At 40.1% G+C, this 25,440-nt stretch overlaps 1 protein-coding gene across 5 annotated transcripts in view; it reads left to right on the top strand.

The window, feature by feature from the left end:
- CCSER1 (coiled-coil serine rich protein 1) overlaps window positions 1–25,440 on the top strand; it is a 1,085,521-nt gene that overhangs the window by 122,268 nt on the left and 937,813 nt on the right. For all 5 annotated transcript variants that reach the window (XM_084787310.1, XM_084787312.1, XM_084787314.1 and 2 more), the window contains exons 2-3: window positions 1,681–3,021; window positions 4,561–4,742. In XM_084787310.1, the coding sequence (XP_084643436.1) occupies window positions 1,722–3,021; window positions 4,561–4,742 (1,482 nt within the window). In that variant the 5' untranslated portion in view covers window positions 1,681–1,721. The remainder of the gene's footprint in view (window positions 1–1,680; window positions 3,022–4,560; window positions 4,743–25,440) is intronic.

Raw genomic sequence — 25,440 nt, 5'->3', positions numbered from 1 at the left:
AATGGATGTACTTGAACAATATTATACTAAGTGTGATAACCCAGGCTCAGAAAAACAAATGTCCCATCTTCTCTTTCACATGTGGATGCTGGCATTGAAATTTTAGGTTCATGTGTTTAAGATGGAGTCTCCGTAGAAGGAAGGAATTTAGGAAGGGACCATGATATGGAGAGGGGAAGAGATCATAATGGGGAGGTGGGAGTAGGACGTATGTGAAGGTAGAAAGGAGAGAATATAGCAGCATTGATGTGGGGCAGACAGACTTGGGAGAGGACAGGACCCACGGTGTTTAATAAAAACTAAGGACGCATGAGAAAAAACAAAAGACCACAACTTTGCAAGCAGTTTAGCTTCATTTCTGTTGCTGTGATAAAATATTTTGACAAATTACAGAAAAAAAACCAACTTAGTGGAAATCACGTTTATTTTTAATGCACAAATTCAGACTGTAATTCATCATTATGGGGGAAATCAAAGTAGGAACTTGAAGTAGCTACTGTCAGCCACAGAGCAGAGAGAGAGAGAGTGTGTGTGAATACGCCTGTACTCCCCTCACCGGGCTTCCAGCCTCAGCACCACAAGGCAAAGCAATCAGAAATACAGTAATTAAATGAGATCTTTTACCAAGCCCAAACAGGATCCAATCATATCATAACATGGAAGTCTGTAGTAAAAAGGAATACCAGAGCTGTGGGCTGAATGCATACTTAACTATAAGACAGCTTAAGCAACCGTCTCTGCAGTGCCAGCATCTCTCTGCTCTTCACTCCAGTAAATGCAGAGCATCCTGTGTCCCATATTGACCATAAGCTCGACACAGGATTGGCTTGGGTCGAGAAGGCTCCCTTTCTTATTCTGGTTTTGCGCCATTATCTGGTGACATTAGCAGGGTTCCTTTCTTTGAGTTATAAAATGTCTGCAGCATTACCTCTTCTGGAATTCTAGCAGTAACAGCCACCACAAAGAGATCATCTATGAGAAATCCTTTGTGCATCAAAATTAGTGGACTAGAGGAGATACATTTCCACGCCCTCCTCTACCTCCTTGGCCACTGGCACCCGGGAGCTGTCCTAAGGGGTCAGTGTTTCCGATTTGCTCATTGTTGATGCTCTCATGATTAACCACGGCGGACTATCCTTCAGTTCAGGATCTTTGTCTCTCACCTAACTAGTCTGTGGCTCTTCTCTATGTCCTGGTGACTGAGTCTTGTTTTTCAGCAGCCTGATTACCCCTAAACTTCCTATGTCAGATACCATGGATAAGGATTTGCTTCAGTTGATTTTTCATGAGTGTAGGTCTTAGTGCCTGGCATGCCGCTGTCTGGTCTGTTTCTGTTAAGCTTTATAGATGACCCATTGAGCCACATGGTGCTAAATATGGCTGGGTTTAATAATAAAAGTACCAGAATTTAGACTGGCCACCTCTTAAATAATGACCTTCTGTTTTCCAACCTAGCACTCTTTTTAGTATATTAAATATTTGTGGTAAATTGAAATTTTCGATTCACTTTGTTAAAACTCTGTGGATGATTTTTCTATATCCTTAAATCCTGAATTTTGACATAGAATTGTAGTATAAACCAAATTTCATTCGTGTCTTGAAAAGCTATATTTTATTTTACTGGGTCCTCGTCAAGACTGAATTCTATTGACTTGCTGTGTTTGTTTTAACTTTTCTCAGGCTGCTAAATTGGCTATCGCAGTGCAAGCCCCTGGGTCCCAATGGGGGACTCAGGATCAAGACGTTGTACCCTGGTCTCCCGGTTGCCAATATTCAGGAAAAGTATTAGCAGAAGACATGATTCTCTCCCGTCTTCACCCTCTTCCAGTAACACAGCTGGCGTCCACAGCTCCTCCCCTTCCAGCACTAACTCCAGCTCAGGGAGCACGGGGAAACGCAGGAGCATCTTCCGTGCTCCCTCCATTAGCTTCCACCACAAGAAGGGGAATGAACCCAAGCCAGAACAAACCCAACACAACCTTAGTATTTCCAATGGTGCTCAACCAAGTCACAGCAATCTGCAGAAACTAAATTTGGAGGAACAAGTCAAAACCCGGGGAAGACATTCTGTGGGTTTTAGTAGTTCACGAAGTAAGAAGTTAACAAGATCTTTGACGGAAGATTTTGAAAGGGAAAAGGAGCCTTCGACTAATAAGAATCTCTTTATAAATTGTCTAAGTTCTGGCAGAAGTGAAGGGGATGATTCTGGATTCACAGAAGAACAGACTCGCCGTTCTATTAAGCAGTCAACAAAGAAGCTACTCCCCAAATCCTTTTCTTCTCACTCTAAATTTTCTAAGTCGGTTCCACAGAGCCAACCCACGTCATTGGTACAGCAGCCTGAGTTCTCACTGGCGATTGCGCAGTACCAAGAGCGGGAACCCGCCTTAGCTAGACCGTCGCCATCTTGCTCTGTGGACGTAACCGAGCGCGCAGGAAGTTCACTACAGTCGCCTCTGCTTTCCGCTGACCTGACCACAGCTCAGACCCCTTCAGAATTTTTAGCTTTGACTGAAGACTCTTTGTCTGAGGCCGATGCCTTTCCTAAAAGTGGAAGCCTGGCATCACACTGCGACAACTTTGGCCACAATGATGCTACCTCTCAGCCCGTTCCCAATCCCACTGCTGTCACAAAGACAATGGTGGAATTTGTGGGGACTGTGCCGTGTACCATGATGTCTCCAGGGAGGTACAGGCTAGAAGGTCGGTGTAGTACTGAGTTGCGTTCTTTACGAGAGACTTCTACTGCTAACCAGAGCGAAGTGTTACTACAAAGCACTGAGCCCTCTGTTAGGAATGTGAGTGACCCAGAGATCCCCCTACCAGCTGCTCATAAAAAAGAAGAGAACCCTGTGGCACAGGGTGGGGAACCAATCCCGAGGACCTATGACCAGCACAAGGCGCTGGCTGAACGCATTCAAGGGATGCACCCTGTTTCAGATTCAAGGGTAATCCCTTCTGCTGGGGATCAGCATGTTTTTAACAAAGCGTCTTATGGATATGAATCAAGTGCTGCCAAAGGTATGCAGATTTTCCTCGTGCAAAATTGTTAATTCATTTTTCTTATTGTTTGATCAATTATTTTTACTCTAGATCTTGAGTGGAAGCCACATATCCTTGTATTTAGAATTTGTGTTAATGTTTGTTTTGATTGATCTTATACTTACCTCAATTATAATGAAAATGTAAATCTTTGAGATTCAATTTTTTTCTTAGCTGTATTTTTTTTTTCCTGTTACTTTGACCTGAGAGAAGGTGGGAAGAAAGAAACTACTTGGAGTGTGACTGTAGAAGCATTGTTACTTTCTAGTTAATGAAATGGAGGCATGCCAGTCAAAATCTTAATGAAGAAAATGTGGGTAAATTCAATTCTGCATCCTGTGTAAACAAAGTTCTATTAACTAGAATTCATGTTTTAATATAAATAATTCTGTATGTCAATGCAAAAGGATGGTAAGCTATGAATATGAGGTCCTTGGAGTTAGAAACCCTGACATGTTCAAAACCCTCACAACATTAATTAGCTATGTAAGTATCTTCACATTGACTGTAATTTGAGTGTGTGTAGGAGTGTATTTATGTGTGTGCATATTAGTTTGTGTGAGGGTGTATGTGTGTGTGTGTTGTGTGTATGATTGTGTGTGCATATGCATGTGTACATGTAAATTACTTCACCTTGGTTCCAGAAAATACTCAAGGGAACAATTGAATGTGTCCCCACTCACTTGACTATTTTATGTGCTATAACTTATTATTTTCTCTCTGTCAGTAGTGCTGCTGCTAGCAGTAACTGAAAATGATGCTTATGCCTCCAGAAACAATGTGTGATCTATAAAAGCATTAGTTAAACATTTTAATTGTAAACTTTTTCTTAAGTGAGAGGGCTGGGGGCCAGGGAGCATACATATCCACAGTCACAGGAGCTGATGACTGATGGGCAGGAGCTCAGTTTGGCTCCCTTTGTTTTAGATTTTGCACATCTGGAAGCATGCCACTGTGGAGCACAGCCATGGGGAGGTTGTCTTGATGCAAAGTTCAGACTCTTAGTCGCTATGCTACATTATGAATGACCTAAAATATCAAATAAAATGAAATATAAATCAAATGACATGTTATCATATCAAAAACCACCCGGTGATTGGTGAACTAGTCCCTCTAGAACACAACAGTTTTGTGGTCTAAATACATGAATTTGTTTTGAACATATCTGATATTGGACTACATCTTTTGTTTGATATTTTTTGAGACAAAATGTCACCTGGTAGCCCAGGCTGACCCTAATTCCCTGCGAGGACCATGCTGGTCTTGAACTAGCAGCATTCCTCTTGCCTCTGGTGACTAAGAGATGGAACAAGTGGGATAAACAGAAAAATCTGCTTACGTGACTGATGTGAGGCTGCAGAAGGGATCACACAAACTCTTAGTATAAACTCAGACATTTTTTCTGAGGCAGAGAAGTTTTTAATCATTCTAGGGGTTTCCATTATCCTAAAATGGTATTTTGATTAAAAATTCCATTCAAGTACTGATGTTCATTTTCCTTTGTTTGTCTTGGAGAAGTTCTTGCCAGTAGCCTCAGTCCGTACCGAGAAGGAAGATACCTAGAGCGGCGGCTGCGGTCCTCCTCTGAAGGGACAGCAGGGAGTGGCAGGATGGTCTTAAAGCCGAAGGATGGGCACGTGGAAGCCAGCAGCTTGAAAAAGCACAGAGCAGGGTCCTCGTCCTCCAAAATGAACAGTCTGGTGAGTCCGTACATCCATCTGCACATAACGAGTAAGCCATGTGCAATTGGCACGCTCACGCCGCTTGCAGGATGAACATGGAGTGAATGGAAAATTGGCTTCGGTACTTGATGTTGACAACCAGAGATGCTAAGTTGTCACTGGGCAGTCTCACGGGGTAGGGCAGATAAGAGTCTGACAAACAGCAACCCTCTCTTGTTTTTGGGGGGAAATTGTCGAGTTTCTGTTTTAAAGCAAGATCCTAGGATAGGAAGGCTGACCATGAGGATGTGTTAGAAGTCATGTTTCTTAGGCAGCTCTGCTCGGTGACTCCTGTGCTTGGCACATTTATGTGTTTGTCACCTTACGGCCGCCAGCGGCTTCACTCTGGGTCTTCTCTGTCAGCATGAACAAGATGCAAGAGCTGTGGGAGACACTGCAAAATTCAAGCTTTGGGCTTGAACATGTTCTTAGTGCAAGAGCTGAGCTTGCTTGTGGGGTGAAGGTTTGTGTGTAGGGTGTGCATATGGCATTTTCGCTCTGAGCTTGTGGACACATGAGGGATGCCTGTCATTTCCCTCACAATCTAACATGGAGCAACAGGTGGGGAGGCATGAAGAGTGGACCGTGTATAACATTGGGGCTCAGGAGGCCTCAGGTCTTACCAACTGTCAGGTGGGTTTGTAATTGTAGAGTTCGCTCTGCTCACTTTTGTGCAATTGCGTCCTTTTTACAGTAATGCAGTTAATCCTATTAGTCAATATTGTTGCCTTCACACTAACCATCTACCAGCTGTACACCTATCTACTTACCTACCCACAGATATAGATTAAATGCTTAAAACCCTGGTAATGACTGCTTCATGATACCTTAGCTTCAAATGAAAACAGTGCCACCCATAGTAGGCCAATGTGTTGTAAGGAGCTCTAGATCCTAAGGCGGCACAGGCTTGTAGGCAAACCCTTGCACTTGGCAATGGAAGTTGTGGTCCCTGCTCAGTGAGGAACATTTCCTTAATCTTGGAGAAGTTAGAAACCACAGAACGATCAATGGCAACAGGACTCCTGGTACCATTGGTCCAAAACTGACCATGTGTGTATGCATTTGTTTTTTTTCTCCTTTATTAATTTATTCTTGTTACATCTCAATGGTTATCCCATCCCTTGTATCCTCCCATTCTTCCCTCCCTCCCATTTTCCCCTTATTCCCCTCCCCTATGACTGTTCCTGAGGGGGATTACCTTCCCCTGTATATGTTCATAGGGTATCAAGTCTCTTCTTGGTAACCTGCTGTCCTTCCTCTGAGTGCCACCAGGTCTCCCCCTCCAGGGGACATGGTCAAAGGTGAGGCACCAGAGTATGTGAGAAAGTCATATCCCACTCTCCACTCTACTGTGGAGAATGTTCTGTCCATTGGCTAGATCTGGGTGGGGGTTTAAGGTTTACCGCCTGTATTGTCCTTGGCTGGTGCCTTAGTTTGAGCGGGACCCCTGAGCCCAAATGTACACACACACACACACAAACACACACACATACACACACACAAACACACACAGGAACCTAAGTGTGTACATTCCAGGATGTAACACTTCTTTTCTTTTTCTCTTGAGTATTAAAAATACAGGATGCTTTTTGCAGTTGTGCTTAAAACAGGAGAATATGCTTAAGATGTTTTTAAGCTGGTGGTCCTCAAGCTTCCTAATGCTGCGACCCTTTAATATAGCTCCTTATGTTGTGGTGACCCCCCAACCATAAAATTATCTTCACTGCTACTTCATAACTGTAAGGTTGCTACTTACCAGTAGGATCGTAATGTAAAGTCTGTGTATTTTGCTGGTCTTCGGCGACCCTGTGAAAAGGTCATTTGACCGACTGAGAGTCCGCGACCCACATGTTGAGACCCACTTTTAATAAATAAATGCATACTGAAGCTGATTGGTAGGAACATTTCCCTCCAGGAAACCTGTTTTGCTTCTTTATGCAACAGCGGTTAAGTAAATTGTTTTTCATTCCAGCCGCTTAAGAGGTGACCTTTGGCAGAGGACCTCGACCTCTGCTCAGATGTAGTCATACGCAGCTTAGTATATGTGTAGGTCCTCTAATACAGGGAGCAAGGGCTGTCTCTGACACAGACTCTGTGGCCTGCTTGTTCATCTCTTCCCCCTGGCAGGTGGCCTTGTCAGGCCACAGAGGAAGCGGTGCAGGCAGTCCAGATGACACTTGATAGGCTGGGGTGAGATGGTAGGGGCGGAGGGCTCCCCCTTTCTGAGGGCTAGAGGAGCAGGGAAGGGGGTAAGAGCAAGGGAGGGTGGGACCTGGAGGATACAGAGAGATGGGGTTACGATCAGGATGTAAAGTAAATAAATTAAAAAATAATTAAAGAATATAATATTGGCCTTTGAAATATCTTGTATCTGAAATTTTATTCTTCCCATACTTACTCTAAATAATTTCCTCCATAATGTAAGCGAATTGTTGTCATCTATCCATGTGTTGAATCTAGAACTTTATTTTTATTGTCTGTCTGTCTGTCTCTCTGTCTGTCTGTCTATCTATCCTTCCAGTGTTTCTTTGTGTAGCCTTTGCTGTCCTGAACTTGCTTTGTAGACCAAGTGGCCTTGAACTCACAAATTTCACCTGCCTCTGCCTACCTGAGTGCTGGGATCAAACCCATGCACCAGCATGCCTGGCCTGGCAGACCTAGAACTTTATTTATTTTTTTATTTTTTTATTTTTTATATAGAATAGAATTCCATTCCTCATTGTCTTTATTGATTCATCAGTTGTTTTTTTTTAATACATTTTTATTAATTTATACATATTACATCTCAGTTGTTAGCCCATCCCATGTATCCTCCCATCCCTCCCTTCCTCCCACTTCCCCCCCCTACTCCCCTCCCCTATGTCTGTGTCTGAGGGGGACCTCCTCCCCCTGTATATGCTCATACGGTATCAAGTCTCTCCTTGGTGACCTATTATCTTTCCTCTGAGTGCCACCAGGCATCTCCATCCAAGGGACATGATCAAATATGGGGCACCAGAGTTTGTGTGAGAGTTAGATCTTCTTCTCCACTCAACAGTGGAGAATGTCCATCGGCTAGTCCGGGTAGGGGTTCAAGGTTTTTACTGCCTATTTTTAAAATCTAAGGATTTTGTTCTTTTGGGGCCATGCATGCTCTGTATGTATCTCTCTGCAGTACTAGAAAATAGCCACTAGATGGCAAGATAGTACCGTTTTGTGTTAGAACACTAGCTTGGAGCTGAAATTTGGTAAGCTCCCAAGACTTGGCTGGATTTGCAGATAATATTTGTTGTAATACATACCAGCACTTTTGAAGTTTTAGAGGTGACTTAACAGAATTTTTTTGTGATTTCACTTTCACATTCTTCAATTTACATATTGTCCTTCAGTTATTGTTTTGTCGATTAATTTAATAACATATGCTTTGTACAACAAACAATGAAAGAAAATCTGGGATATTTTAGGCAATGCTAGCATTGACTAATACTTTGTATTGTGAGGAAAAGTATTTCTAGTAATGCTAATGAGTTCAAGGCACAGGGGTGAGACTCCACGTACTCATGCCCATTTGGGGATTTAAACTATGACACAAATACTCAAATATCTACACTGTACCATTAGGTGATGAAGACTGTTGTTGATGCTAGGAGCTCAATCAGGAAGGCCACAGACTGTGATCTATTCCATCAGAAACATCTGTCCAGGATTGCTGGCTTTCGAGAGACATCTAGGGTCGCATCCACATTCCAGGGTTACAAGAATACAACATATAAGAACGAGACAGCCATTGCAGGGTATTCCTCCATAATATGGTAGCTTAGAATATGGGTCTTCAGTCTTGTGCTGTTGGGCAACAAAGCTCACTTCCTGGCTCCTGTTGAACCCCGTTAGAAGCCTTTTGTCTTGTTTTGCTTTGGGGAATGGACTATTTTCATTTAGAAGCTGCCATCCTTAATCACAGTTCTCATATAGTGGTCACGAAGGGTTGACTTGTGACTTAACTCACTTCATGTTAAATGACTAAAAGGTCAGTTTGAGTCATGCGGGCTTTTCATGCACTTCACAGGAGGATGTGCCCAGATGCCAGGTCATTCCCTCGGTGACTATTCTTCCTAAAGCATACAACTGCAGCATTGGACAATTTGCATTAAAAACACCATTAAGAGCATATGCGTTCCTGTTTTTCTCTCTCACTAAAGGAACATCAAGAACAGTCGTAACGACAAGGAAAAGAAGATTGTCTCCAGTTTTCTCACGTTAGTCCAGTTTTTGTTAATAGCAGAACACCGAGACTATGCAAGTAATAAAAGAGAGAAATAAACTTTGGGTATGGTTCTGGTGCATGGTTGATGTCTTTGGGTGGTGCATGGCCTTCTTGTTAGCAAAGTCCCAAGAGCATCATATGGGAAGGGGCAGCGGTTTTACCGAAGGACTTTTCAAACTGCATCTCAACAGACCACAGCCAAGAAAACCCATCCGTCCATTGATCTACTCATGAGGGCAGAACTCTAATCCCCTCCCACATTCCCACTCAGCCCCACCGCGCATTATCTTTAGTCGGTGTTTAATTTTAATGTGAGTCCTCTAGGACATAAACTGTACTTAAATAATAGTCTGCAGCACTGCAGGGCATCTTCAGAAACTTTCTGTCCCTTAAATAGTTAAATTAGAAGACCATGGCTTCTACTATTGATTTTAAAATATTTATTTTTACTTGTTTATTTTAGGATATATTATGCATACAGTGTTCTACATGCATGTGTGTCTGCACGGCAGAAGAGGGCATCAGATCTTATTATAGATGGTTGTGAGCCACCGTATGGTTGCTGGGAGTTGAACTCAGGACCTCTGGAAGGGCAAACAGCACTTGTAACCTCTGAACTGTCTCTTCAGCCCCTCTACTCTTGATTTTTACTCTTTATGGTTTTACGTTTTAAAATTATTTTCTTCTTTTTCATGTTTTTAATTTCACGGGTATGAGTGTTTTTGCCTGCATGGATGTGTGTGTACCGCATGTGTGCCGGGTGCCTGTAGAAGCCCAAAGAGGGCATGAGATCATCTGGAACTGGGGTTATAGGTGGCTGTGAGCTGCCATGGAGATGTTGGGAACAAGCACAGGTCCTCCGTGAGGGAAGCTGGTGCTCTTTACCTGTGAGCCTTCGGTATAGCCCTATGGTTTTATTTTTAATTGGGAAAAAAACAAAATATTTGATATATTTCTATTTGTATGTAGTTTTTAAATTGGAGAAATTATTTATGATTAACTCATAAGCCACCTTACTTGCTGTCTCAGGTCAGGAGCTGTGATTGACGGATGAGTCAGGCATGAACAGTTTTACTCTTCCAGTGTAATGGTGTGTTTAAATTGATGTCACTTTAATATTTTCATGTTCGCCCAGGGACCCTGTCACTTTGGTGTCAGACTCTGCTTTGGCCTCCTCTGTTATAGCTTCTGGTGTTATTGGCTTCTTAATCAATCCTGAAACAACACAAGTGCCCAGTTTTTAGCCCTTTAAATTTTTTTTTATTGTATGCATCCTCAACATGATTACCAGTAACCTCAAAAAGACCATTATAATATCTCCACGTGTTCCCAAAATCTATAGAGATGGCCCAGTTATCTACAGGAGTCATGGGTGGTTGCAACTTTCCTTAACTATGGTAATCCGACAGTCAGCGATGCTGCCTGGGTGCTTCCTGTCCTTCAGCATCAGTTCTCCTTTGTTTACAGGAGCTGTGTGTTCTGGATGCCTTTGCTGATTCCCTCTTCCCACCACACTTTATGTACAGGTGTACTCTGGCCTCTGCTCTGTGACATGGTTGTCTTTTCATTTACTTGTCCCATCTCAAAATTTAAGAATTGGGTCAAGTAACATGTGTCTTTAAATTTTTTTTAATTTAATTAATTTCTTCAGATTACATCTCAATTGTTATCCTCCCGCTCCTCCCTCCCTCCCTCTTTCACCCTATTCCCCTCCCCTAAGACTGTGACTGAGGGGGACCTCCTCCCTCACTATATGATCAAAGGCTATCAAGACTCATCTTGGTAGCCTGCTTATCCTTGATCTGAGTGCCATCAGGTCTTCTCACCACAGGAAAGTGGTCAAATATGGGGCACCAGAGTTCATGTCCAAAACAAACCTCGCTCTCCAATCAAATGTGGAGAATGTCCTGTCCATTGGGTAGATCTGAGAAGGGGTTTGATGTTTACGGCAAGTATTGACCTTGGTTGGTGCAGGAGTTTGAGCAGAACCCCTGGGCTCAGATCTGCCCACCATGATATTCTTGTTGTAGGTTTCTATGGACCTCTGGATCCTTCTATTTCCCCATTCCCCCATACTTCTCTCACTTAGAGTCCCAAAAGGATGTCCTCACAACTATTCCAATCTGCTGGTAACTGAAGACTTTCATGGGACATGCCTCTTGGGCTGGTGACCAATTATAAGTGAGTATAGGCCATGTGAGACATTCTGCTTCTGGGCTAACTCACTTAGTATGGTCATTTCTAGTTTCCTCCATTTCTCCACAAATTTTGGAATTTCCTTGTTTTTTTATATCTGAGTAGTATTCCATAGCATAAATGTACCACAGTTTTTTTTTAATCCATTCTTTGACTGATGGGCATTTAGGTTGATTCCAGATTCTGGCTATTATGAATAAGGCTGCTATGAACATGGTTGAGCATATGCCCTTGTGTGGTGGAGCATCTTCTGGGTCTATTCCAAGGAGTGGAATAGCTGGGTCTTGAGGAAGCCCTATTCTCAGCTTTCTGAGAAAGCGCCAGATAGATTTCCAATTGTACCAGTTTGCATTCCCACCAGCAATGAAGGAGTGTTCCCCTTTCTCCACATCCTTGCCAGCATGTGCAGTCACTTGAGTATTTTATCTTAGCCATTCTAATGGGTGTAAGATGGAATCTCGGAGTAGTTTTGGTTTGCATTTCTCTGATGACTAAAGACATTTAGCATTTTTAAAGTGTTTCTCAGCCATTCAATATTCCTCTGTTTTGAATTCTTTGTTTAGTTCTGAGCCCCATTTCTTAATTGGATTATTGGGTTTGGTGGTGTTTAATTTCTTGAGTTCTTTATATATTTTGGATATTAGACCTTTGTCAGATGTAAGGTTGGTAAAGATCTTTTCCCAGTCTGTGGGCTGTCACTTCTTCTGTTGACAGTGTCTTCTGCCTTACAGAAGCTTTTCAGCCTCATGAGGTCCCATTTATTGATTGTTGAGTCTAAGGGTTGGGCTGTTAGTGTTCTGTTCAGGAAGTTGTCACCTGTGGCAATGTGTTCTGGCCTCCTCCAAGTTATATGTGTCTTACAAGGTTTAAAAGGCAAACAATTGCTGCTGTGTCAGAACCCTGATATCAAATAGACACTGGAAATCAATATATTAGATTTTTCAAATAGATCAAGGCTGAAAGAACTTCAGTTAGTAATAGCGGAAGCTAGAACTTAGAAATGACTGTGAACTTGGTTTCTTCCTGAGAGCTAATGGCTTCTCTGCCCTTTTCCCATCTGCATTACTGTTCTGATATCTGTGTTACACATAGTCCTGCAAGCCAGCTGGGACAGCACTTCAGTCTTCAGTTATGCTCACCTTCCCCTCCGCTGTGTGCCCAAAGTTCCATTAGAGTATAAGCAATTACACTACTCCAGTCAGTGCCACAGAGCAGAGCAATACATTGTAGTGCCACTGCCATCACCCACATTGGCCTTTCCTTTTTTCCAGTTGACAGCAGCTGCAGTTAAGCAAAGGACAGATAGTGACAAAAGTGGCAGGTTTTACTCATGTGTTGACTCTCCAGGAAGCTTGGTAGCACAGGCCTGGCAGCCCGCTTAGGTACTGCTGTGGATCTTCTGCTTTTTCTCCTCTGGTGTCTCAGGGACTGCTGGCATCCATCCAAGAGAAACTGCGGTGCTCTGAGGATAATGGGATTGTAAAGCTCAGCCTTCAGAGGGAAGGGAATCTACAAATAGACTTAGTCCTTTGAGCGATGCCGGAGATGCAGTTCAGATAAAGTCTAGAAGATGAATGAATGCCACACGTTGTCATGCCTCCATATTGATTGTATGGTGACATTTTCTAACTGTTTTTGATACTGTGTTTGGTAATCTTTAATGTGTCTAACATGAGAATGTGTACTTTATGTCAGTTTTGTGAAACTTGTCTGGAATAAAGTCACATTACTTAATAAAATTTAAGGCATACCTTTTCCTTAAAAACATTATTAAAATAGTTCTATCTCCCACCCACAGAAAAAGAATTACTTTTTCCAGTTGGAAGTTACTTGGGTTCCTAGTAAGCAAGTGTGGGCAAGGTGTTTGGGAAGAGGACGCTGCTTTCCATCTCATTTCATTTCCAAACAACACTGCTTGTTTCCTAGATCTGTTTATTGGCCTTAGAATAAAAAACAATTATTTTCCTCTAAACTAGGCTTTTAAAAAGATAAGTGTTGACGGTGCAGTGGCACACACCTGTAATCCTAGCACTAGGGAGGCCAGAGGCAGGCAGATTTCTGTGAGTTGGAGGCTAGCCTAGTCTGCAAAGTGAGTCCAGGACAGCCAAGGCTACACAGAGAAATCTTGTCCTGAAAACTAAAAAGGGTAAGAATTTTAAGAGCTAAACTCATATCTGAAGTGTGTGTTTTTAGGATACCAAGTTAGTTTCTCTCAGTCGCAACAGAAAAAAAAATTCTTAAAAACTTTTCAAATTCCATGTACTTGACTTATTTTCATAGCTTTCAAAATATTTCAGATTTTTTCAAAATCAATTGCATTAACATTGCTTAGAAAAATCATTTGCATGATCTAAGTTTTGAATATTAGTATGTTTCACAACTTAAACACCTACTTAAGCTAACAATAAATTTTTGTTCATTATTAAGTCTGTGGGAATACCCTTAAGATAGGTACTAGGTGGGCACTTGCAAAGGGATTTGAATTTTTAAATTTATTAGCTAAAACCGAGTTTAAGGATTGTGCATTTATGTGAATACTTATGAAACCGTAAACATGGATGAAGCTCTAGTTATAAAGCATTTTCCATGAAACCTCAAGATAACTCTGTATGAAGTTGTTACAGGATATGACTTCAAAGACAAAAATCATGCCTAAGACATTCAGGGCTGCTTCTCCTTTCCTTTTTGAGTTAACGTTGAACTCAGTGTCTTCATCCTGAGGATTCGTCTAAGCGATGATGGGACCCTTTACAAAGCTGGCTATTTGCACCAATGTTCTGACTTCTTCTTTCATTCTGCTGGGAGAATGTCTCTGCCAGGAGGATAGTAACTAGACTATGTCAACTGTATGAGAGTTGAAGTGGAGGGTGACCAGCTGTCAGATAATTCATAGCAGGCGCTGGGCTCTGGTTGTGACGAGGCAGCCTGTCTAGGCATGGTGTTGCCCTCAGTAGATTCATGTTCCAGAGACGTGTGGCTACAAGAACATGGACTTAAATGAAAGGGCAATCAGCCACCTCACCGTGGTTCATGAATCACAGGAGTTTCTCCTTCTCAGCCTATTATTTATAATAATAATAATAATAATAATAATAATAATAATAATAATAATAATAGTAATAAAGTATATAGAAAGTAACTTCAAGTCTAGTGAGAGCCAGAGTACAGTGATATGGACGTGCACACTTGACCCAGCAGCCCATGGGAAGCTGCCGTGCCTGATAAGAAAGAGCTGAAGTGTGATGCTAAGCTTAGGTTTAGAAAGGAGAAAGGGGCTGCAGCTGCCCACTAGTCCCCATAACACCCATCTCTCTCGGAAGTCCTACTTATAAAGAGGGCTTTGGGGTACCCATAAGTTTCATAAATGGTAGATTATAGTTTCTAGAGGAGAACTTTCTGGAAGCCTGACAAATCAGTTGACTGAAGCCACTACTGTTGGTATATAGTTTTGCTGTGTGTTCCTAATTTTTAATTCAGTGCCATGGGGGTGAAAATAAAAGATGTCAGAATCTTCAGCGGGTTTCTCCTTACAGCAAGCAGATCATTAGTTGGCTTTGGGAAATTAGAGGAATTGACCCATACAGATAGCTTTTACCGAGTTGCTTTTTCTTGTAAAACAACATGAGGCAGGTTTTCAACTTTGTCACTCTGGTTTTACCCAAAGATTATTTATATGTGTTTTTACATTATGGATATCTTTACTTTAAAACCGAGTACTAATCTTTTTCAATAAAGACCACTGATATTACTTAAGCAACTATTCAAAACTGTGTATTTTAAGTCCCAAAACCAGATCCATACAACATAACAGCAGGAGAACCACCGAAATTATAATGGCAACTATGCCGAGCCAACATTATTCCAGACTGAGGCCAGGGGTGGTAGTGTGCAGTACATCTACAGTATAAAAAGGATGTGGACCGGGAGGGTGGCTGTTTGCCCATGGCAGCCAAGTTACATGGCTAGAAGTGGGAGGGAAGTGGAAGCCAATGCAGAAGTGGAGGAGGAGGTGGAAGAGGAAGGGAATAGGAAGAGGAGAATTAGGAGTAGAAGGAGGGATAGGAAGCGTTTTAGAATACTTACATTCCATAAACATAGGTCTTTAAGTTTTTTTTAAAGTTTATTTATTCTTTTTAAATTTCATACATAGATGAGTGGAATGTATTTATATCATATTCATTCCCTTCAGAGAGGTTGTTCTATGACATCCATGTGTATACTGTGGCATAGTTGCTCACACAACACAACACACACACACACATACACTAAAAATAATATTTAAAACATGACTTCACACGAATGTAGAATAGACAGTAATCAATAATTTACCCAACTCATTAAAAAAGGGTAAACTTGCTTAAAGACCATTCCATTCAATAAAATGTGTACTTATGTCAGTTTAAAAGAAGGATATTAGAATAAATTTGCAATGTTGGATGCAGAGGTAATTAATGTGCCATAGATCAACTGTCCATCTAGTGACACAAACAGCAAGTTACCATGTAATTTCATAACCCGTGTTCTTATGGTAAATAGCAAAATGAAGGAATATTAAAACAATATTTGAGAGACTTTCAAACAGAGGCTCAGTGTGAAGTTGTCCTTGTAGAAATACCTCTCAGTTCTGTGTTCACAACTCGGTTACAACTCCATGGTCAGCTTAAGAGACCCAGCCTCACTCTGAAGGAATCTGCAAGTCATTTCACCAGTTCACAGAGACTTAGGGCAGGCAGGAGTGTTGGAAGAAAGGTGAGATGTTACAATGGATCTGACAGGTAGAGGGAGAGGATCCTACATCATAAAAATTTTGATGGGAAGTCAGGAGCCATTGATGGTTTTAAGTGGCATGAAAAGACTTAGAATTTGTAATAATTATTTATTTTAGTTTTATTTCAATATTATTTTTAATAATAGTGTATTTGTGTGTGCATGTACATGCATGTGTATGTGCCAGTTATGTCTTCTGATTTTTCTGGTGTCAGATATCAAAGTCAGGTCTTCAGGCGTGTGGGAAAAGGTCTTTATTTATATACTTATCCATCTTCCCTGGCACACAGATTTAAAGGAATTCAATTAATTTGTGAGGTGACTAAAAATTACTGAAATAAATCTTTTATAAGAGAAATGTCATATTTTTATTACCATGTACATATATATATGGTATATTACTTTTATGAACATTAGACAGGAAGAACTTTTTAACATATAAATGTATATTATTACATATAAATAAAATAAACTACATACTTCAGGAAGAACCATATAATAATCAAGAATTATATAAATGTTACATTCATAGTGATTTGGCTATTTGTATTTTGTAAACCTGAAGTAAACATCTTTCCTATCTTGGTGAGTCTAAATTTCTGAATGAAAATCTATATTTTTTCATATCTTATCTCTATTAACTTAAAGCATCTATCTAGATCTAAAAAATCTTAACCCCTAACCAACTAAGCTTAATTGTAAGACTACACTATTTGGTCTTCAACCCCATCAGAGACTTGAGAAGAACAAACCTTAATTACCTGAGTGAACCAGAAGTACAGGTTAGCAGCTTCTAAAATGAAAAAAATGACAGAAACAGTTTACTGAGGAAGAACTTTTAATGCTCCAGTTTGGTTGAAATACTTTAAATTTAACCTAGTATTAATCAAAAGTTCAACCATCTATTCAACCACAATTTGATTGTTTTTAAAAATTGCAAAATGGCACATTGAAAAGTTTTCTCATTGATGAATACTGGCTTCATTATTGCAACTTGCCAACACTGAATGTTGTTGTAGGAATATGGAATAGAAAAGGCTGCATTTTGTCAACTTTCACTATTTTCTTTTGCTCAGCAAGTTTTTCACCTGTCTTAGCCTGGAGTTTAGTTTTGTAGGTTAGTGATGATGTCATACAAACTGATTTAGAGTCAACTGTAGTGAGAATTTTGGAGTTTTGGTTTCATTAAGGATTGCAGAAATAAGAATATGTTTGTTTTAATTCCAGCTGTGGGGACATAGAGTTGCTTCACAGCAGCTGATTATGATTTGCCTGGCGCCCTGGCAGGGGCGTGACTTTGGCAGCTGCAGATAGTTTCTGTGATTGTATGACCTTTAGAAATATGGGCACTTTTCAGATGATATACAAATGCTAGGGCCCCAAGAAGTGTGGTGGGCTGTTGTTTGGTGTTGGTTATGATTTATCAAGTAGTTGTGCACAATGAAGAAACCAGAAGAGAAAAGAAGAGGAGAAAAAGGAAGAGGAGGAGGAGGAAGAGAAGGAGGAGGAGGAGGAAGAGAAGGAGGAGGAGGAAGAGGAGGAGGAGGAGGAGGAGGAGGAGGAGGAGGAGGAGGAAATGAGATGTTTTGATTGCAAAGATCAAACTTGCCCCAAGGAGCTCAATGTCTCTAATTAACAGGAAGTAGTCTAAGGTTAATGTTGCCCCCCTTTCCTCTCTATTATTTTTTTCCTCTCTTACCCAGTGTTAGGGAATTGTATGGGTGGAAGAAAAGAGGCGGAGAGAGATGAAAGAAAGAACCCAGAAAGTAGTAAAACCTTGGCTACGATCAACCCATTTTCTAGTCCAGCCAGAGTCTAATCTATAAAATGCTATATAACTTCCTCAGAAGTTAGTATGGAAGGGGTGTAGGCAAAAAGTGGAAGTTCATAGAACCAGAGAATATCTGTTGCCTACACTAAAGTCACGGCTTAAAGGATGGAGTGGCTCTAAGCGTCACGTGGCTCTAAAGGTGGGTGCCAGAATTGCCACTGTAAACACACTGTGAGCTTCAGTGGGATTAATTTTGTTAACTTTTTTTTTCCTGTGTGCTAATTTTGCAATCAGCTACTTTCTTCAAAGTGAATTTCATTTATTAAAGGTGACAGACATAAAATAGCAAGGGGACGGCAAAGTAATCTGCACGAGTTGATTTTGTGGTACTCTTCTAATCAAAACAGGCCAAGATTTAAATAGAAAATTGCTCATATCCGTATCTTCATTAATAGAAAGTGCTCTTGTTAATACACTATTTTAAAGCCATTTCTGGTTGTGAAGTTGAAGATGAAAAATCCTTAATAATGAATGGATCAGAAATACAAGCAATTCCGAACAGAGGTAGAATTATGTATAAGCTTGCAGGACTCTTTGATTTTAGGGGATGATTAGGTCACATTCCAGTGACATTTAAGATGCTTCTAATGATTACTTCATCAGTCATTTTCAATACTAAATATTCTATAACATTTTTCTCATTATTTTTATGTATGTGGTGTATATAGATGTGTATGAGTTCATGAAGTGGTCGCAGGTTAATGTCAAGTGTCTTCTTCAGTTGTTTGTCACTTTATTTTTCCTTATATTTTTAAAGATAGTGTCGCTCTCTGAGCTAGAAGTCCACTTATTGGCTTTCAGCAAAGGGCATGAATACAGAATTAGCTTTAAAAAAAATCCAGTAACTTTTCTTATGCTAGGAACACAAGTATTAAGAAAGGGATCATGGAAACATTCACTCCCATTCACAATAGCCTCAAAAATCATCTAAAAGTAAACCTAATCGAAAAAGTGAAAGACTTTCAGGATTTGAAGAAAGAAATGGATGATGACGCTAGAGTGTGGGAAGACTTCCCATGCTCAGGGATCGGTAGCATTAATAGTGTGAAAATGGCCATTGTACACAAAGCAGTTACAGATTCAATGCAATCACAATCTAAATTCCCATGACATTTTTCACAGAAATAGAAAACATCATTCTTAAATTTATATGGAAGCACAGAATACACTGAATAACTTAACATTCCTAAAGACAAGTGCTGGAGGATTCCTGTACTAGATTGCAAGCTATGTTACAGAACTATAGTAGTAAAAACAGCATGAAACTGTTGACAAAAGCCTACATAAAGAGCAAGGGAATAAACAATACAGGCCGCAAAACTTTAAACCCCTACCCAGATCTAGCCAATGGTCAGAACATTCTCCACAGTAGAGTAGAGAGTGGGATATGACTTTCTCACATACTCTGGTGCCTCACCTTTGACCATGTCACCTGGAGGGGGAGACCTGGTGGCACTCAGAGGAAGGACAGCAGGTTACCAAGAAGAGACTTGATACCCTATGAACATATACAGGGGGAGGTAATCCCCCTCAGGAACAGTCATAGGGGAGGGGAATAAGGGGAAAATGGGAGGGAGGGAAGAATGGGAGGATACAAGGGATGGGATAACCATTGAGATGTAACAAGAATAAATTAATAAAAAAAAGGGGAAAAAAGAGCAAGGGAATAAACTAGAAGACACAATTATTAGTACATGAAACCATAGCCACGTGGTATGCTACATAGATGCTGGGAAAATAGGATGCCCACATATAGAAGTGTGAGATGAGATCCATATTTATAGTTCTGCACCAATATAAACTTCAAATGGATGAAAGACCTCAACTCTGAAAGCTGAGATGCTAAAACTGCTAGGACAGCATCAGGAGTAGCCTACAAGACATAGGTACCAGAAAGAACTTTCTGCACAGAACTTGTTTTGCTGAGAAACTAAGGCCAAACAAACAAGGACTACTAAAAATAAAAAGCTTCTGTATAGCAAAGGAAACAATCAATAAAGACAAGAGGAAGTCCAGAGAGTAGGAAAAGGACCTTAGCTATAAATCAAATGGAGGATTAATAGCCAAAAGAAATACAACTGAAAATGATAAATCAAGAAAACAAATGATCCAGTTAAAATATGGGCTACAGATCTGAACAGAGAAGTCTCAAGAGACAAAATAAAAATGGCAAAGAAATACCTTTAACATGTTCGACATCCTTAACAAATTGCTAAGTACAAATTGAAACTACTTTGAAATTTCATCTTATCCCAGTTTGACAACAAATTGTGATGAGGATGTGGGAAAATGAAACCTCCATTAACTGGTGGAGCCACTACAGAGATCAGTGTTCAGAATTCTCAAAGTTCTGAAGGTAAAGCTATCCTATGACCCATATGTATAGTCCCCTCCTTGGCTTACAGATAAAGTAAAGTAGGACTTGATATCCTACTAATGAGATATTCTTTCAGCCAAGTTCACTGCCACTCCCTCTTTTTTTTTAAAAAAAAATCCTCTTAAAGCAGTTACTTATCCCACAATTTTGTTCATGATCAAGGACAGAGAAATTTACAAGTTAATATTTATTGGGACTATATCATGTGTAATGGGCTATGTATTATCTATCTACCATCAATCAACTTATCTATCATCTATCTATTCTTCTATCTATCCATCCATCCATCATCTATTTATCTATATATCATCTACCTACCTATCTATAATCTATATCATCTATCTGTCTATCTATCTTTCTTTCTTTCTTTCTTTCTTTCTTTCTTTCTATGTATCTGTCTATAGTCTACTATTTATCTATATCTATTTGTTTATTTACTATGTCTGTCTGTCTATCGATCTATCTATCTATCTATCTATCTATCTATCTATCTACCTACCTATCTATCTATCATCAATCATCTGTCTTCTGTCTTTCTATCATCCACCATCCACTTATCATCATCATCTATCTACCTCTTTTGAGGTTTTGAGACACAGTCTCGCTGTGGAGCTTTGTCTGGTGTGGACCGTGTTGTGTAGACTAAACTTTCCTGGAACTTGTCATAATCTGCCTGCCTCTGCCTCTCCAGTGCTGAGATTACAGTGTGTTCTACCACTTGGGCTACCTTCAAGTTCTATTTTGATTTGGGAAATGTTATTTCATATTTCTAACTCTTCTCAAGAAGAATTCTCATTAAAGAAGTTGTTAGCCTATTTTTCAAATGATTATGTTCACTAAAATCCTCTGCCGCCTATTGATTAGATTGAACCAAACTTGTAATTATGTCTACTGCTTAAGTCCCTCCAAGAGATTTTTATTTTGCCTTTGTTTATGGATAATACCACCAAATGATTGTTTTGGTTATTTGCTATATCAATGAAACTGACCATTGCATATTAAAAGTCCAAGGAACCAGTATTAGATCTATAGTTATTGATTTTTATTTGGTTAATGAGATCCATTTATGATAATTATATTCTTCAGATTTTAAGCCTAGGATTCTCTGTATATCACACAGAAAGTTAAATTGCTGAGTAACAGTGTGAATGGCTTGAGTTGTTCTTTTACCTATTGGAAGTTACCAAAGAACAAGCAGTTTTTTCTGTTCCTAAACTTAATTTGAAATGCTGGTTTTTATATGAGAATGAGAACACCTTGTAGAAGGATTTAAAAACATTTAGTAAACTTCTGATTTTTCTTTTTTTTTTTTTTAAGTCGTATAATTGTGATCCAAATGTTTGAGAAACCATGTCCTAGATTCAGATCCTGGAGTAGAGGTGCAGAATAATAGAGTTTACTTTTGCTTATCTGATGAAAATAGTAACTTCTGATTATAATGACAAGGTTGCTAAAATATAAAAAATATAAATACAAATTTGTCAAGAGAGTAAATTGGAGGGTTTCTTCGGAAATTACTCTACATGCTCTCAGTTGTGAGCCCCTAGCGCATTCAGCAGCAGCAATAACTAGTGGGCATTTAGGATGATCCCTTCTAGACTCAAAGGGGTAACATAACACATATGACCTGGCATGTTATGCAAATTACATAGAACAAGGCAACACCCGAACCAGAAAATGAGATAGAGTAAAAGTAGAACATGGAGTCAGAAAAATTGGATTTAACAGAGTGATTACTGTCTTCAATTTCCAGGTCTCTGAACTGAAATCTGGTTTATTGTTTATTTTATTTTGAAAGAAGATTTTTGTTGTTGGTTTTTAATATCCTGAGCACACATATATTTTAGGGTTATAATCTCATGCGTTCCAATATTCTTTGTTCATTTGTGCGCAGAAGGTGGGCTTACCACCCAGAAAGAACCTGGGATGGCAGATTGCCCTGCCCTAAGTACCATGGCTTGGTCGTTTCCTTTCTTAGGCTGTTTTCCCTGGTTTCTGGCTATATTTCTCAAGAGTTATTGTATATACCTTTTCTAGAATTGTCTGTCCTTCATGTGTTCCCAGTAATTTCCCCCATAAATCTTAAAATAGCTATTTTAGATGATAGGAGATGAAGGTTTTTACTTTGTCCATAGCATCCCTACTTCCCGAGTTTTAACAATCAGTGGGATTGCAGCAAGACTAGAAACAAGACTAATCCATGTCCTCCCCAATGCTTTGGTACTTAGCATGAATGTACAGAGCTGTCTTTGAAAATAGGGTAGTTCTTTTTGGTGTTCTGTGTTTTATCCCTGTGGACTTTAGACAATTATTCCTTTGATTTTAATATGAATAATTAGCAAATGTTTATCAGTGCTAATTAAGTGTAAAGCAGATTTTAAATTTTTTAATAACTTTTGATATATTAGTTACAAAGAGTAAATAGAAAATTAAAATTGTGGAACTTTTTATGTGCATGGATAGGCACAGCTCATTCCTGCTCATGTGAGTGAATGCTGCACTAGAGTCAGCCTGCAGCCTGGAGTCAGACACGGGTGTCAGTGGAACTTGCAGCCTTTAGCACACGTAGACCTCTCAGAAGCCAAGCCAGCAGCTACTCTATGAGCCACGCCTTTTTCATCTTACTAGCAATGCCACTAAAGTTTTATGATAGACATTATCAGTTCCAAGCAGTGATTCCTGGAAGCCCTGAGCTCTCTCTCAGCAGAAGCCCATCTGCCAGGAAAATTAGGTAGTCCTTGTGCCTCATCTGACATTAAAATATCCTGTGAGAGCATCACAGCAAAAACATCTCTGCATGTACCACTGCTTGTGACAGAAGGAGCAAGGGCCTTCAGATATACAAGTGCCCACATCTTCTCGTGGACCACACTGTGTCAGTGTAAAGGTGCAGGGAGCAGAGCTGTATGGAACCACCACAGACTGGACCTGTGATGCTGTGAGAACAAGGTTCCCACTCACCTTACAATGGTCTCTCAGCATGGAATTTCCCTTCATAATTGTTCTTATTGGGCATGCTGCATGCCTTCATATTGACAAGGCCCATATCTATCTATGTATCTATGTATCTATGTATCTATGTATCTATGTATCTATGTATCTATCTATGTATCTATCTATGTATCTATCTATGTATCTATCTATGTATCTATCTATGTATCTATCTATCTATCTATCTATCTATCTATCTATCTGAGATGTGGTTTGAAATCAAGAAAATAGAATTCTAAATTTTATCCTGGTAGCAAGAGCTGTAAAGGAAGAAACACAGGCTCTTGATTTGTACTGTGCGGGCTTGTGTGTGTGTGTGTGTGTGTGTGTGTGTGTGTGTGTGTGTGTGTGTGTGTGTCTCTGTGTATATATTTTCCTGTGTGTGCACTGGTGTTAAGTGTACATTGTGAACCATGAAAGTTGATGTCAGAGGTCAATGTCAGGTATCTTCCTCAGTTATTTTCCACTTCTGTTTTTGAAGTGTACCTGAAGTTTGTCAATTGGACTAGCCTGGTTGATGAGCAAACTCCCAAGTTCTTTATGTGTCTAAGGTTGTAGTACTGATATAACAGGTGCCCGCTGCTGTGCCTCACTTTTCTTGTGTGGGTACTGGGGATCTGAACTCAAGTCCTCTTGCTTATGTTAACACTCTATTGCTGTGAAGAGACACCGTGAGTGACCACAGCAGATCTTATAAAGGAAAACATTTAATTGGAACAGGCTTACAGATCAGAGGTTTACTCTCTCCTTGTCATGGTAGGAAGCATGGCAGCACACTGGCAGGCATAGTGTTTGACAGGTAGCTGAGAATTCAACATCTGGATCTTCTTGCACTTGTGAGAGCAAGATACTGGGCTTCGCTTGCATATCTGACACCTCAAAGTCCCACCCTCCAGTTACACACTTCCTCCAACAAAGTCATATCTACTCCAGCAAGGCCACACCTTCTAATAAGGCTATTCCCTGTGGGCCTATGGGGGCTATTTTAATTTAAACCACCACAACTCTGAGTCTGGGGTTTTTTACAAATATTTTATTAATTTAGTCATATTACATCTCAATTGTTATCCCATCCCTTGTATCCTCCCATTCCTCTCTCCCTCCCGCTTTCCCCCTACTGCCCTCCCCTATGACTGTCACTGAGGGGGACCTCCTCCCTCTCTATATGCTCATAGCGTATCAAGTCTCTTTTTGGTAGCCTACTATCCTTCCTCTGAGTGCCACCAGGCTTCCCCATCAAGGAGATGTGGTCAAAAATGGGGCACCAGAGTTCGTGTGAAAGTCAGTCCCCACTCTCCACTCAACTGTGGAGAATGTCCTGTCCATTGGCTAGATCTGGGTAGGGATTTGAGGTTTTTGATAATTTAATTTTATCAAGGACAACATGAACTTTTAATGGCAATGGTTGTTTTAGCTGGTAAACCATTATTTAGTTTGTGTGTTTCCTGTGTTATGACCCTTCACATTTTTAGCACAACTTTCTCTTGGTTATCTGTTACAAGTAAATTATCTGTAAGTTTGTCAACCTGAGTGCCATGCTGTATTTGAAATATCTTACAGATTTTCTTACAGAAAAGAAATATCTTTTTCTTCAGTATATCCTTCCAAGTTTATGACTAAATTTCTCAGTGTTGCTGTATCATTGATGCTATTTTATTCTTCTCCATCAAGGACTCGATAAACAGCATATATTAATGGAGCAAAAGTTAAATATAAAAAATTTAGGTACCTGTTTGCATGCTTTACAAGAAGTTCTACCTGTGTTAAAAGTAAGGAATTAAGCTTAATTTACAGTAAGGAAATGAAAACATTCAGAAAATACCTTTCATTCTTATAGCCCATAAGATAAATTTACTGCTCATAAAAGTCAACTTATTACATGCTTATTTACATTGAAATTATATTTTACTCAACACATCTTATTTGTCTTATAGAGGATGAGTGTCGTATTAGCTTTCTGTTGCTGGGATAAAGACTGTGACCAAAAGACTCTCGAGGACAAAAGGGTTTGTTTCACCAACACATTCACAGCACAGTCCATCCTGGACATGAGCCAGGATAGGAACTCAAGGCAGAACACTGGAGGGACTAAAGCAGAAGCCCTGGGGGAAACACTGCTTACTGATTTGCTCCTCATGGCTTGCTCACACTCCCCAGGACCACCTCCCCAGGGTCGCACCACCCACAGTGCTCTTTGCCCCTCTACATCTAAAGTTAATCAAGCAATGAATTGGTCACAGGCTTGTTTTTAGGCCAGTCTGATGGCACCATT

Source organism: Acomys minous, assembly GCF_964271855.1.
Source record: "Acomys minous genome assembly, chromosome: 6".
NCBI lineage: Eukaryota > Metazoa > Chordata > Mammalia > Rodentia > Muridae > Acomys > Acomys minous.
Note: the sequence above shows the minus strand (reverse complement) of the source record. Positions and strands in the feature narration are given on the sequence as shown.